Here is a 14,468-nt window from a genome sequence, read left to right on the forward strand (position 1 = left end):
CTTTGATCCGGTCTAGTCACTTCATTCAAGTAAACGATTCTGACTCTTTGAATAAAGCATGCATATATATATATATCTGATAACTAGATTGTCTCAAATATTTGCCGGCCACAGAGAATCACAGTATATTCACATTTATACAACTCGGCGTAGGTAAATCTTGTAGCCGACAATTAGTGAACGCCACCGGCACACAAAATTACGTCATTGTCGGAATTCCCTTTTCGTTTCCGGATTCCCTACTGTCGAAATGGAAATGAATGAGTTTGTTTATGCTGTTGTTAGAAATATTCCAAAGACTTATCACACCAGCGACCTGCGAAATTATTTCTCCCAGTTCATAGAATCTGGTGGATTTGACTGTTTTCACTTTAAACACCGACCTGAGAAGACTTCGACGTACTCTTCGGAAAACATTCCTTCTTCAACAACAACCAGTTCCTCTTCTGTTGACGCTGCTAATACTGGTGCATGTAATAACTACCAAATGTACAATGATGACAGTGCGAGGCAACGTAAAAAAACCAGTGGATCTGATAGTTTAATGAAAACGTATTGTTGTATTGTACGAATGTCCCCAGAAAATCTAAAACGATTGCTGAAAATGTATAACAGAAAACATTGGTTGGATATAAATGGTGATTCAATTGCCAGCCTTTGTCAGATATCAAAGATTAAAGTCAAGGATATCGGTGAGAGTCTCCAAGATAATTGTAGAACCTAGTTCATCATCGGGAATTTCTATTAGGCATGATGGTATTTGTTTACATTCTTACTTCCACACTAATGTCAATTCACAAATTTAGTTTCAGATTCTAAAACTAAAGATTACAAAACTCGCATCGAAGAAAAACAGATTCCAACAGATCGTGAAGAATTCACCAAATCAGATCTTAAGACCATGAGGGAATTACACCCACCTCCGCTTATGAAAAATGGAAATGTTGGCACACCTACAATGGTGTTCATGGACCTGATAAAACAGTGCAAATTACCCTCGAAAATTATAAAAAGTTTAGGATTAAAGTTCCCTAGATTGCGGTTAAATAAGCGTTATGGAAAGGTACCATTTGATTATGGAGGCACAGTAGTTGCCGGTACTCTTCCAGATGATGTAGTGTTGAGTGGTGAAGGAACAGAGATCATATCTACCGATACGTGTACTCCTATGGTAACTGAGGATGAGAATAGGAAAGCAGAAGAAAATATTTCAAGTAGCTGCGCCACTGGAGAGGACAGTGATCCAGATAACGTAAGCATAAATGAAAATTAGAAAATGTTTTATCTCCCTTGAGATAAATATTCAATACAAACTAATGTCATGAGAACTGAATCTACTTACTGATAGGATGATGATACATGTGAAGAATGGGAGCGTCATGAAGCCTTATACGATGATCCTGATAACCAAGAAAGAAATAAGGAACGATTGTTCGAGGAAGAAATTGAACTGAAGTGGGAGAAAGGAGGATCTGGTTTAGTGTTTTATACCGATGCCCAATATTGGCAAGAAAAAGAAGGAGGTATAATGAATTGCAGTACTAGTTTATGTTATCAATGAAATTAAGTTTTTTTTGGAGGCATCTTATTACTTCCCAACGCATTTACCATGAGGTAATTTAATTTCGTATGTTTTCATTCAATTTCTAGATTTTGATGAACAAACTGCAGATGACTGGGACATCGATATGAGTGTTTACTATGAAAAAAATGCTGGCGATAAGGATGCCCGAGATATAATGATGATGAGACGAGAGCAGAACCGTCATCAGGGAATTTTCGACAAAGATGATAATACTTTCAGACCATGGAAAAGGATAAAGCAAAAATATTCATGTGACAGCAATGATGAGGATGAAATATCAACAAAAAGGATTGGTAGTTTTGAAAAGTTCACTAAAGTAAGTTTGCGTTGATTAATTTAAAAAAAGCTTAAGTAGCATGCATATGGGCCTATATTCTTTTCTAGCTGTATCTAAATTTTAGGGTTTTGGTCGTAAACTGATGGAAAAACAAGGCTGGAAAGATGGTCAAGGCTTGGGCTCTAGTTTTCCTGGAATGGCCGAGGCTCTGGAAAATGATGGACAGAATCCTAAATGTAGACATGGTTTCGGGTAAGTATAAGACATGAAGACAAATCGAATTGTAAAAAAAATAAATTGTTGATTTATTATCTAAACTATCTTCCTATGTATTTTCAGTTACTACGGCGAAAAACTGACTGATTTCAAAAGTATGAAAAAGCCAAGAACAGATCGACAATTTATTGTGTCAACAGTTTATGATAAGCATGAAGATACAGATCCACCTGAAACTGTATCGCGTAGAAACAATCATTATGGACTTAAATACCGCACATCTCGCATTGACTTTGTAAATTCATCTTGACAATAGATTTTTATTTTGATTAGGTATATTTGTTATTTTCACTATTTTTTGAGCATTTGTAGGAGCCAAGTCCTTTCATCGTAGGATCATTTGAATATTCCTTGTATGATCAGAAATTCTCCAACAGATTGATGAATGCTATGAAATTGATGGCAACATGTTATGACATACTAAATAATTCACTCCAGGAAGATAGTAGTCAACCCCCGATAATAGGTTATTTACGATGTTGAAAGTGGACAAACCTACTAGTATTCGCTGGCATCAGACGGAGTGGATGGTGACTAGTTGCCAATCAAAGACAAAAACAATGAAATACGCTTAATTACTTTTACAGTGAAATTTATTTTGTCACATCCACACACAGTGAAAATCGTACACAGCAGTTTGTATATTTGCAACACGAAAGCTTGTGAAATCAACTTAAATAAGCAACCAAGCGACATATTACATTAAAGAATAAATGTTGAAATATGATTTATTCTTGTGAAGAGAAAACTAAACATTATTTGCAGTAAGTGAAATATCTCAACACTAGCTAGTTATAACTCAATATATTGTTGAATCTAAAGGCTCATCTACACAAGAGGAAAATCCTTTATCTTCTATCTACACAGACAAAATTGACAAAAAACCCCTTTTTAAAAATGCGGCTCTGCATAGGCCTACTCATGAGTAGGACCCAACGGAGTCACTTACAAAGGGAAGTATAACTCCCACACCACAACGTTTTTGTAACCGAAAACCTGAGATTACAACATTTTGTGTAACCGCACTTCCCCAGTACTAATATTCAATCGTGAAGATGTGCACTTTTCAAAATACATTCTCAAAAAAAGCTGGTTCCAATGAAGTCAGCTTTTTAATGCCTCTGTGTAGCTGAGCGTTTAAAACCTTTAAGTCAAACAAAAACATGTACTGGAAAAAACTATCGAACTGTTTCCGGACTGAATGAATCATGGATTTCAGGTAAAATTAGCTTTTTCTTCGAATTGTGATCTTCAGTCAAACAAATCTTTCAACACAGGGATACATCTATTGTAAGCCTCTGGGGCTGGTTGCATAGTGATGGCTTAGACTTAAGACCAGTCTAAGACCAACTTAGTTCTTTAGCCTATCTAACAACTTAAGACCAGTTTTAAGATTTAAGACCACTTTTGGACTTAAGTCACGACTGTGCAACTGGCCCCCAGTAATTCAGTGTCATGGAAACAAATATTCATGAACAAACAATTCAATGTTTGATGAATAATAAATGCATGTAAAAAAACATAAAAACCTAAATGTTATGAAAAAAATATCACAATTCATAGCACTTAAGATAGAAAAGAGACAGCTTTAAATCAGCTTATAAAATAAATATTCAATATCACAATGCTTGAGATGTATCTAAAAATGAGTTAACCAGAGGTTAAACTAGCTGTTGAATTAAGAAAAAACTTTGCTACACTTTACATGAGATCCACCAGTACAAAAAAATGTATATAAAATGTAAAGCGTTAAGCCAGATTATAGTTTTTATATGCAGACATGGTATAAACCCTTACATGCACGTACCTAACACCTACCAGTACACTACACTATTCACTTAAAGCTTATCAAGAAAAAAAATATGTGCATATATTTAAGAAATCTTATCATCAGTAGTAGTACAGTCGTACACGGGAAATCCAAAAGTTCCTTTATATCATTGACGACAATTTATCATAGGTTTCTTTGAAAAAATAGAGTTATAAAATTAAAAGTGGGTTACATACAGTAGAGACAGAGGGTTCTGAGCAACACATTGTACCTCTCCACAGCACTTGAGGTAGAAAATGTTAGAATCAAATGGCCAAAATCATATAAACCGTAATCAAAACTCTGCATCTGTTTCAATTTCTATGAATTGACTAATAGTAAAACAACAGGAAAGTGCTTTAAGCCACAACTTGTACAAGTGAAAAAAATCTCACTGAACTTGCCATTTAGGCAATCACAATCAAAGCAATCACATACTGGGTATTCAAGTCTTTCAATGTTGTAAGAATAGGTTTTTACCAACTGGGAATAAGAAACAAAAAGTTTCCAAATTATCTACTCTGTTATAATCTCTTGTTTTCACTTTAGTCCATAAACCAAGGATAAAATTATAGACCTTGAAGCCTTTCTTTATAAGTGGATTATTCATAAGCCAAATTATTTCTGATTTTTCTCCAGTTACTGTACACAGTTTATGCCAGGGAGATGTGTTGATGACTCGTATTCAATCTTTGCCTATTTTACTTGAAGGAGCTGTCAAATTGACATCTTTCTCGATGATTGGAGTGACTTTTTCACACATTTTTTTGCATTCCTTTTCTCTTTCTTGGATCCTTTCAATCCTTGCTTTTTCTTGGGCCTACAAAAATGTTTAGTAGAAACAAATGAAAAACTAGGGGTCCAGGGACACCATGCCCACTTGTGTAGTGGTTTCAAATGCTCAACAATCTAACAATTTCAATATTCAACGCCCTCTGGTGACCATATACAAAAACCAATAACCTTGAAACTCAATACAATCATTAAACATGTCAGCAGCTACGATTTTGTAATTGATTGTGATAACAAAAAATGCCTCGTTACTAATTTAATATGGAAATACTAAGTTAATCTACTATCCAACGCCCCCTGGTGACCATATTCAAAACCCAATAACCTTGTAACTCACCATATTCATAGAACATGTCATGAACTACAACTTTTCAATTGATCATGGTAACAAAATATGCCTAGGTACCAATATAATAAGGAAATAAAATGTTATTCTACTATTCAACGCCCCCTGGTGACCATATAGAATAACTAATTTCCTTAAAACTCACCACAATCATAGATGATGTCATGAGCTACAACTTTGCAATTGATTGCGGTAACAAAATATGTATTGGTACAAATAAAATATAGAAATACTAAGATATTGTATTATTCAACACCCCCTGGTGGCCATATACAAAAAACCATGAACTTGAAACTCACCCCAATCATAGAACACGTTATACGTTACAACTTTCTAATTCATTGTTGTAACAAAATATGCTTAGGTAACAATATAATGTCGAAAACCTTTTCCCACCTATGAATGAGTACTAATGACACCAAGATGGCCGCCAATTGCGTTATAATTGGCGGATCAAAAATACCTATCTCAGGTATAAAACATCCCTTTACAAAGAATACCCATCACAAATTGCAATGAGAAATGGCAAACCAGTAGGAAGCTACAGGACCTAGAATTCTGGCCAAAATTGACATTTTTGGGCACTAAAAAGGTCATAGGACGGCCATCTTGAGTCAGATGGACCCAATTTTTCTTATGCTGATGGGCCCTTGGTAGATTCAAATATATTCGAAAGATCAAGGTAATTGATCATATCGTCTTCAAAATTTCCCTCGTAAACTTCGAAAATGTGTAAAAAGTGCTGATTTTGGCGAACAACAATGGCTGCCAGTCGGCCATCTTGATTCTGATAGGGCCAGTTTTTGGGCTGAAGATGTGTCTAGGGTAGATACATGTATAAACCAAATATCAAGACATGCGTCTTCAAAACTTCCCAAAATAACTGGATTCCGTCTACGGACGGACGGACGGACGACGGACGAAAAGTGAACGCAATAGCCCGCTGGGACTAAAGTCCCAAGTGGGCTAATAAAATACAACAGCATTAATCAATTTCTACTACCTTAATGAATCTCAAATACCAGGTTATAAAAGTAAACTGACCTTCCTCCGTTCTTCGGCTGCCTTTTGCTTTTCATCCAAGACATCTGGAGTAACCGGTCTAGGCATATGATCACTTAGACGCTTTTTCAATTTTTCCGGCATTTGACCTGATGTTTTTCCAACTCCACTATCATCCAATGATACGTTGAATGAAACTGGTCGTTCATTTGCTTCAGACATGATTTCAGGTCTCCTGAAAAATGAACATGGCAAAATTAGATTGGTGCAACTAAAACGCACAAAGACAAAAAAACCACACCCAGTCTGACAGGTAAGACTACTCACGAGTATTTACATACAAAATAGGATGACAAGTGAAACACTTTGACAACCAAGAATGTAAGAAATCACTAAAGAATGAGCTTTTGCGTTAATCCCTAACACAGTAAGAGTTAAGAGATTAAGCACTGACTCATCGCCAATTTCCAGACTTGATTTGAATAAAGATAGTTGTAATTTGACTTTGTTACAATTGAATTGATTGAGTTGCAATATTTTGGCCTTTTACCTGGATTAGTTCAGATCTTCAGATGCTAACTTTTACTTTGTTTGATAAACTGACTACTCAAACATTCAACATTTGTGTATAAACAATCTGAGTTCGATACTTACGATAGTTTTGTGACAAATACTACAAAGGTAATTCAATGGAGATTTCACTTCCTGGTTCCAGGTTGAGATTTAATGTCCGTCCTCGTGAGTCATTCGTTACCGTTAGATGGCGCTTTATTTATCGCTATTTGCTATAAAAAGATTTTTTGCCACCAGGTAGCGTCAGCCGCTAGTCGATGGGATATAGTCATTATCTTGGTTCATTGAACCATGCATTGATTGAAAATAAATGGTTGTGCATACTTAAGCTGCATTTATGATGGAGAGATTAATAACCAATTTTAGTCGAAGAAATTTTCCTTTAATTCTTCTGCAATCCTCAAGTAAAAGATTTGTCGGTGAGTTGCCTAACCTAACCGATTAAACCTTGTCCTAGCTTGTGCCTTAAAAGAGTAAATTCTAGAATTGAATTTACTTTAACTTTAATTCTGTTAAAATGTTTTTTTTTCAATTTCAGGAAACGTTGATGTTAAGTCACAGTTTGAACCTGCAAACCTGAATAAAGAAAATGAAACTATAAGTCCAGATTTCATAAATAGAAATCCTAGGTAGAGAATGTTTCTAATTCTTTATTCCATACCAGAATTGTCATATCTCCATTATCACAAATCAAGGGCAGGTTTTATCGAGCGAAGTATAAACATTAGTTGAAATATATTCCTCAGAATAGATCAATAGATCTACTTACTTGCAGAAGGGTCCTTCAGGATGCCCACAGCGTTTATCAAAGGATCTGTGTCTGATTTCATTCAATTTTTCCATATTTACTTTTAGAAATATGGAAATTTTGGGAGTTGCACGGAAAAGAGAAGGCTGGCAATTTCAATTTCCTCGGAGGGACTTTTATCATAAGTAAGTTAAAGTGTTCAGACAAAAAGTGGTACAGTATTCTATCATAATTCCATCATCAATGAATAATATAATCTAAAAACTTTTCAGATTAATCTTCAATGCTTCAAACCGCAATACCACTGCATCTGTTGTGCACACATCAGGAAAAGTTGTTGTTTCAGCATCAACAACTGAGTGGGCCATTCGAAAACATCTATATAGGTAAGAATCATATCAAAGTACTTGCATATATGTCCATAATCAAAAATACATGATGATGTATGTTTTTTTGCCATTATTCAGTTGGTTGATGCAGTATATTCATTTCAGTTCAACGGATGTTGCAGCTTCTTTGAATATAGGACGAGTACTTGCTCATAGATGTCTGAAGGCTGGAATTTCTGAAATGCTTTTTGATGAAGAAGAAACTCCACTTGCTGGAGAAAAGGTATGCCCCAGTGTTCCATTTAAGGATTGAATCGAAGGATTTGTATCATTTATGCAACTTATACTCATGCTCTCTAGGTTTCAAAATTCTACCAAGCTGTCATAGATGGAGGAGTTAGTCTAGAAGAAATAGAATATCAACCAGCAGAAGAGAAGATTGGGATGGATTACGAAAACTTACCTAAGCAACCAAAAATTAAAGAATTCAGAAAGCCAAATCCGGGCACTAGAAGACCCGGCAAAAGTAAATACTTGAAGATTTCTGACAAAAATATGATATAGAACATCTGTAGAAAAGGGATTTTTAATAAAAAATATGTTCATTTATTAGAATTGTTGTATTGGTATTTTTTTTGTATTGGCATCTTTTCATTCTTAATCAAGGAAGTTCTTAATGGAACAATCACTTCTGTATCATTCGGTTGAAATTCTGTTGTCTTTTTCCACGTTGCCAAGCATATCGCTTGTCCACAGCAAGTTGACTTTGAATTCTTCTGGATCATTTTGTAAATACAATCAAGACCGAACATTGTGGGAATATTCACTCAGTAAATCTATGTACAGTCACCTTTTTAAAGTCATGAATCATGGAGTTCGCACAAATTGTAATGTCCCAATAGTCTTACTTCAAATAACCTTTAAAATCTCTCTAAAGGGCGCTTCTTTCTAAGTCACATAAAAAGACTGGTTCCCTTCAGGTGACATTCAGTTCCCAAGTACGTGGAGGTTGACCGTATAAAATTTTTCCTTTGAAACAAATGAACTCTACGTACAAAATCAATAAGTTAAAAGTAGATATCTTTTTCGGTTTCATTCACGAACCAATGACATATAATTAATGAAATAGAAATAACACTTGACTACATTAATCAGAATCTGGTGCAGTAACAGATACATGCGAAGTTGCTGCTTTTCTCGCAAGATATCGTGCTTTAGCATCACTAATTGTGCTATCATTATTACGCCGCGCATATTTTTCCGCATGAGTCTTTTCCTTCACAGGTTCTGGCTGTGGTTTAATTTCGACCACATTTTCTGTTTCATCGGCACTATCGCTATCATCTCTATCGGGATTTATATCAGTTTCAGCTGATTTAAGGATTGGTTCTATGGTATCCGGCTCTAGTTCATCACTATTATCCTTGTTTCGTTGATGTTCCTGATTTATGTTTGTCCTATTACTGTCATTATCTCGATGATGTCTACCGTGACTCGGTTTATCGAGATGTCTTTCTCTGCTTCTCTTTTTCATCGATCCAGAATCCCTGTCTCTACTCTTTCTACTGCGACGATCGGGTGAATGCCTTCGACTAGAATCATGTCTGCGATGGCTTTCACGATCATGGCCGAGTTTTTTTCTTGTGGACGAAACTCTTTCCCTATGTAGTGAAAATATCCAGATATGTTTGAAAGAAATTTTCATATTTTGAAATGGAATGAACGGTTATGATACTGAAATGTCATGATATTTTAACTTACCCATCACTACTGCTACCAGAGTCATGATGTGAGCGATAATTCCGTCTTCTGGTACTCTCTTCATTTTTGACTTTTGACCTATAAGCAATGAGAATAATCATAAATCTTATAATCTAAGGGAATAATGTTACTGAAAAACAAAACCTATCTATATTCGGAATAAGAGTAAAACTCACTCAATTCGGATGACTGAGGACTGTCCAGATTTTTCTGAATTAGGAATACTAGTTTACATGGTTCCAAGTTAACTGGACAAAAGTATTTCATGCGAATTAAGCGAGTATACCGGGACAGATTGAACTGAGGTTTACTGTAGTGATATATGCAGATGTGCAAGACATCTTCACCATATTACAGCATAGGAAACTAACCTATTCAACTTTTCCTCCGAGCCTGATTTAACTGGACCTTGATCTTCTTCAGTCACTTCTGTTTTAACACTGAAAAAGGATCAAATTTTATATAAGCTTTCTTTTCCATTGGTGAATTTTACAGTATATTCATAGACTGGAATGATAGTTACCTAACAGTTGCATCCGGTTCTTCTTTAATATTCACATCTCCAGTTGTTTGTTTGTATAAATTTCTGTAGAATCCACTGAGATCTTTCTGTTTCGTTACATCCAACATTGCTACAAACATAAGCAATTAAATCGTATGATACACCCGCAATAATCTCTCCGTTACTATTGATTTATATGACCATGGCCTATAGTTACATACCTTCCATTTCAGCCTCTCTTTTCTCTTTAGCTTCTGCTTCCTTCATGTCTTCAAGCTTTTTCTTGTAAGCAGATGTCACAAACTCTTCCTTGTCTGCAAATTCATTACCCTCGGCATCTCTTTCCTTTTGTATTTTCCTCTCTAGTCTTCGCTCATCCTCTTTTTTGCGAGATTCAGCCATTTTCAGCAGCCCAGTGATGTATTTTGGCTACAATGAATTAACCACATAATACAGAAAACCTTGAGTTGACTTACCGTAATACAGAACATAGCTAAAATGCGATCAGTGACTTACTTTTCGTTCAGCCTTTTTTTCCTTCAATTTAGGATCGTTTTTCTGTTTTTGCGACTTCATGTCATCATACACATTGTCGTATTCATAAACACTAGGGTCTTCCGACAGAGCCTTTTCAATTTGTAGCTGCGTCTACAAATATGAAGTCATACCTTAAGGTTCTGGATCATATACAAACTGACATTTTTGAGGGGTCCCATAAGTCAAAATTTTCAAATACAGTGATAATGAGAGTGGCATGCGTGAGAAGTATTGAACATTGAGAATTATTAGATTGAAGATTAATAGGCCTAACATAATATAAATTCACAATGGACATACCTACCTGCTTCTTGAAAAGACTCTTTGAAGACTCCTTTTTGATGGCCGATTCAACTTTGTTTTTACCCTGAATTGTAAATTGATTCTATGAAGAATTTCTTTATCAAATACAAAATATAGAATTGTTCATCATTGATGATTGGTATGGAATTTACCTCCTCTTCATCGCTGTCATCTTGAAAAGCAGCAAGACGATTTTGTAGGAATGGGTTATTCACGGATTTAACAGTGGCTGATGATGATGGTTTCTTCTTCAGAATTAATCCATATCTGAAACGGAAAAGATTAAATGATATTAGGACACGAAAAGACAAAAGACTTCAAAAAAACTTTCGATTTGATAATTTCAATCTTTAAAAATTGTATATAGGCTCAGGCTTAGTGGGTAATCTAATTCTATTAACCGCAAAAACACATAGCCAGCAGGTGCTGCCACCGTGTGACCAAGGAAGAAATGTTGCAAAATAGGCTGAGTCGAACATCGTTTGAGTTGACTTCAAACCAACCAATTTTATGCCCGTTTTCAAAAATGATAAAAAATATTGTGGACATTTAGATCCACGCACGAGACACTGTTTAGATACGTACTTCTTACCCGTTTTACCAATTTCAGCATTCATTCTTGATGTGTTTCAATCGAGCAAGCTCCATGAATTTTAAAATCATAATCGCGGGAGTGGGCTGGACGAAACGTCATTGAATACATGACCCACCCACAAATTCTAATCCATGTGAAAAAAATGATAAAATATCAATATGTAATGGCATGGTCTCAGAAATCCAAATAAACTAGCAATTATGATTCTAATCACTGAAATGATAACTAATTGTGGCCAGTAGGTGGCAGCACTCGCAGAACATGTGCCTGTACATGAATCCTTTGACAGATTACAGTCACAACACAACGCGTACGATCGCATTACACTGTTCTGATCAGGTTTGTGGCATGACATGGCGTTCTTGTTTACCATAGATTGCTATCATTTACTAGGTTTTGCTTTGGGAGTGATAACAACAATAGCATTAGTGTGGTCAAAACTGAAAAAAGAGCTAAAACTTTTTGGGGGCACCACAGCTGATGATGATGCCAGCAGCAGCAGAGGCAATGATAATGATGAGGAGAAAGACGATGATAGAAAGTTCTCTAAATGCAAATCCGCAGGATGTGTTCGATGCAGTCGAAAGAATTCCGTGATTTCAGCCGCAGCCGAGCTCTTGGACAACTATCAAAGTGAACATCCGAAAAAGTTACCGCGTAGAATCGAATCAGCAGTCGATAATTACGAAGAGATTTTAACCAAACTCAAAGGTTCAATGCAACAACCGAATATTTTTTTCTTACCCGGTCTGCGTACGTCTCCGTTTTGGAATAGTAACTCGTTTTCGAAAGACGCGAACGTGTTGAAAAAAAGTTTCAACGAAATCAATAAGGAATTTTGCACGGCCTATGCTAAAACTGCCGGCTGGATTACAAATGTCGTTCCGACGGGAGAGTGGCACATTTATCACTTGATCAATCAGGGCCAAGTTGTTGAAGAGAATGCGAAATGTTGTCCGAAAACGATGAAGATCGCGAGACAAATGGATTCAGCTATGAAGAATAATCTATTCGGAAATGTTAGCTTTTCTGTGATCATTCCCGGGACGCATATAACTCCGCATTATGGACCGTGTAATTTCCGTATACGTGCTCACTTAGGTAAAAATTTATGATTAACGTCAAAAATTATCTTTGCCAGACAGTAGCGGTAGTTAGTTTTTTCCTAAATTGTGATAGTCATTATCTGTTGGACATAAAATACTCAAGCTGTCTCTATTTTCCGTTACAAGGTTATCACCAAGACAAATTGGGCTGACTGGACTCGTGCCAATTTACTAGTCAGTCATAGTAAATTTATTTCTGTACTATATTTGGCGTGATGCCAGACCGAACTTGTGTCACATTTTTTTTCCGTACCACTAGCTTCTATTATATTATATGATTATTGTACTAAAGTTGATTGTATATTTTCAGCTTTGCTCGCTCCGACTCAATGCTCATTAACGGTCAGTGGTATCAGTAAAACCTGGAACGCAAAAGATTGCCTTTTTTTTGATGATTCATTTTTACACGAAGTTCAACACACAGGCACCGATGATCACGGACCCCGCGCTGTACTTATCATCGATTTATGGCATCCAGATCTCAAGAACGCGGAACGAAATGTGATCGACTATATATTCCCTGGTAGTGGTAGTGGCGAGAAAGTTAACGAACATCCTATAAAAAAGAGATTATGATTTCTACGTAGGAGTAGTAGAGAAATGTTACATAATGTTGTGGTGTCTGGTTGTATTGCACTTTCTAGTTCACTCAATTTTCATATCTCAGGAATTTGCACTGTTTTTTGTTTGTTGCAAGATGGAACCTCTTAATGCAAATTGACATCAACTGCCATTGATTTAGCCTATCAGGTTATTTTCTGTAAAATTTATTTACAAAATTTATACCTTCTTTCACATTCTACTAAGCTTAAAAAGTTGACCCGGCCAGCCGCCTATATTCCCTGTACATAAGTTTTTTGTTAAATCATGATCATGCTAACCATAACATACCTGGCAGCTATAGAAATGAACGAATTACGAATTTCATTGCATTATACAAATTAAAATGACCCGATTAAGAAGAAACAAGGAATAATTTTTTAGCCTGAATATGGAAAAATTGTTCAATATTTTTTCATTTATTCGGGATGAAATTATATTGGTCACTACTGATAAAAATCAAACTGGCCTACTACTGGACTGTTTATACTTACTGGGGTAGCCTATTATTTTTACTTTCCCTGTTTTTAATAATTATTGTGTCACAAGCGATGTTAAGATTTACTTAATTTTTGCCAGTGTTTTCTCGGTTGAGCATGTTAGAAATAACTGTTGAAATTGTTAGAGTTTGCATAAACGATTGAATTGTTTTCGACTTACAGGAAATCAAGTTTACAATGGGGCTTGGAATTGAAAACGATCTCTACGGTGCTAAAACTGTTAGAAATTCAATACCCGGCGCAGATTTCATAGGACTTAATATATCATTATTGCCAACAGTATTGCGTTACTATGACTAATGGAACTTTAAGTCATTCTGTGAAACCGGCCCCTTGTTCCTCATAAACAGCTGATTTTATGTGCTCATAGCATCTGTCTGTCTTCAAACAATAGATATATGTATGTCTAATGTGTTGTCCTCTATGCAAACATGATTCTTGCCTTAGATGCTTCTGTCCAAAGATTTGAATGTTTTAGAATCAGTATTCTAATTAATTGATTTACATTTTAATGTATTGAATATTCATTGTGTACTTTTCTTCATCTTAAAAATGTATTTTTACAGCGTTGTGATTGATTTGGATTTTTCATTAAGGTCAATATGTCACTTATGATTCACAATTAAAATTAGTATTTAATTTCCGAGTAAATGAAGTTAACATAATGAATAATATCAGATATTCGCTTGTTCTTTCGTTCAAATCTTAAAGGGATCTATAGATCTAGGGATCTATAGATCTAGGGGTCTATGTTGAGGCAGCTCTGCTACTATCACTTTCATGGTAGTAATCTTTTTGATTGATCAAGCATATTGCACCAAAGCAC

At 35.6% G+C, this 14,468-nt stretch overlaps 5 protein-coding genes across 6 annotated transcripts; 3 read left to right on the top strand and 2 right to left on the bottom strand.

The window, feature by feature from the left end:
* The first annotated feature begins 238 nt into the window (after positions 1-238).
* LOC141899864 (G patch domain-containing protein 3-like) lies at positions 239-2,389 on the top strand. The gene is made up of 6 exons (XM_074786446.1): positions 239-692; positions 807-1,252; positions 1,349-1,523; positions 1,651-1,901; positions 1,987-2,114; positions 2,202-2,389. Exons 1-6 carry the CDS (start codon positions 251-253, stop codon positions 2,386-2,388), a joined length of 1,629 nt encoding a protein of 542 aa, XP_074642547.1. The 5' UTR covers positions 239-250; the 3' UTR covers position 2,389.
* Positions 2,390-2,749: 360 nt separating this feature from the next.
* Positions 2,750-6,838, bottom strand: LOC141899593 (uncharacterized). Of its 2 annotated transcripts, none has more exons than XM_074785980.1 (3): positions 6,743-6,838; positions 6,131-6,323; positions 2,750-4,768 (listed from the first exon to the last, which is right to left on the bottom strand). In XM_074785980.1, exons 2-3 carry the CDS (start codon positions 6,308-6,310, stop codon positions 4,634-4,636), a joined length of 315 nt encoding a protein of 104 aa, XP_074642081.1. In that variant the 5' UTR covers positions 6,311-6,323; positions 6,743-6,838; the 3' UTR covers positions 2,750-4,633. The 2 variants fall into 2 exon arrangements, with proteins under 2 accessions (XP_074642081.1, XP_074642082.1); XM_074785981.1 differs by lacking the exon at positions 6,743-6,838 and adding an exon at positions 6,639-6,736.
* Positions 6,839-6,915: 77 nt separating this feature from the next.
* Positions 6,916-8,330, top strand: LOC141900158 (large ribosomal subunit protein uL18m-like). Its single transcript, XM_074786927.1, has 6 exons — positions 6,916-7,080; positions 7,200-7,290; positions 7,517-7,594; positions 7,682-7,795; positions 7,904-8,021; positions 8,099-8,330. The coding sequence occupies exons 1-6, from the start codon at positions 6,999-7,001 to the stop codon at positions 8,300-8,302; spliced, it is 687 nt and encodes a 228-aa protein (XP_074643028.1). The 5' UTR covers positions 6,916-6,998; the 3' UTR covers positions 8,303-8,330.
* Positions 8,331-8,828: 498 nt separating this feature from the next.
* On the bottom strand, positions 8,829-11,616 carry LOC141900611 (uncharacterized). Its single transcript, XM_074787595.1, has 9 exons — positions 11,427-11,616; positions 10,994-11,108; positions 10,843-10,905; positions 10,518-10,649; positions 10,223-10,430; positions 10,023-10,131; positions 9,871-9,939; positions 9,500-9,577; positions 8,829-9,399 (listed from the first exon to the last, which is right to left on the bottom strand). Exons 1-9 carry the CDS (start codon positions 11,456-11,458, stop codon positions 8,886-8,888), a joined length of 1,320 nt encoding a protein of 439 aa, XP_074643696.1. The 5' UTR covers positions 11,459-11,616; the 3' UTR covers positions 8,829-8,885.
* On the top strand, positions 11,568-14,243 carry LOC141900612 (aspartate beta-hydroxylase domain-containing protein 2-like). Its single transcript, XM_074787596.1, has 2 exons — positions 11,568-12,537; positions 12,853-14,243. The coding sequence occupies exons 1-2, from the start codon at positions 11,790-11,792 to the stop codon at positions 13,116-13,118; spliced, it is 1,014 nt and encodes a 337-aa protein (XP_074643697.1). The 5' UTR covers positions 11,568-11,789; the 3' UTR covers positions 13,119-14,243.
* The last annotated feature ends 225 nt before the right edge of the window (positions 14,244-14,468 follow it).

The sequence above is a fragment of the Tubulanus polymorphus genome, chromosome 2 (genome assembly GCF_964204645.1).
Source record: "Tubulanus polymorphus chromosome 2, tnTubPoly1.2, whole genome shotgun sequence".
In the NCBI taxonomy this organism is placed as follows: domain Eukaryota; kingdom Metazoa; phylum Nemertea; class Palaeonemertea; order Tubulaniformes; family Tubulanidae; genus Tubulanus; species Tubulanus polymorphus.

Coding starts and splice junctions, on each gene's coding strand:
- LOC141900611 (XM_074787595.1), bottom strand. CDS start 11,458: ATGAATGCTGAAATTGGTAAAACGGGTAAGAA. Junction 11,109..11,426: donor ATTGGTAAAACGGGTAAGAA/GTACGTATCTAA, acceptor TTTCCGTTTCAG/ATATGGATTAATTCTGAAGA. Junction 10,132..10,222: donor AAGAGAGGCTGAAATGGAAG/GTATGTAACTAT, acceptor TTATGTTTGTAG/CAATGTTGGATGTAACGAAA.
- LOC141900612 (XM_074787596.1), top strand. CDS start 11,790: ATGGCGTTCTTGTTTACCATAGATTGCTATCATTTACTAGGTTTTGCT. Junction 12,538..12,852: donor CCGTATACGTGCTCACTTAG/GTAAAAATTTAT, acceptor GTATATTTTCAG/CTTTGCTCGCTCCGACTCAA.
- LOC141899864 (XM_074786446.1), top strand. CDS start 251: ATGGAAATGAATGAGTTTGTTTATGCTGTTGTTAGAAATATTCCAAAG. Junction 1,253..1,348: donor AGGACAGTGATCCAGATAAC/GTAAGCATAAAT, acceptor ACTTACTGATAG/GATGATGATACATGTGAAGA. Junction 2,115..2,201: donor AAATGTAGACATGGTTTCGG/GTAAGTATAAGA, acceptor ATGTATTTTCAG/TTACTACGGCGAAAAACTGA.
- LOC141900158 (XM_074786927.1), top strand. CDS start 6,999: ATGATGGAGAGATTAATAACCAATTTTAGTCGAAGAAATTTTCCTTTA. Junction 7,595..7,681: donor CGGAGGGACTTTTATCATAA/GTAAGTTAAAGT, acceptor AAAACTTTTCAG/ATTAATCTTCAATGCTTCAA. Junction 8,022..8,098: donor CTCCACTTGCTGGAGAAAAG/GTATGCCCCAGT, acceptor CATGCTCTCTAG/GTTTCAAAATTCTACCAAGC.
- LOC141899593 (XM_074785980.1), bottom strand. CDS start 6,310: ATGTCTGAAGCAAATGAACGACCAGTTTCATTCAACGTATCATTGGAT. Junction 4,769..6,130: donor CAGCCGAAGAACGGAGGAAG/GTCAGTTTACTT, acceptor ACATTTTTGTAG/GCCCAAGAAAAAGCAAGGAT.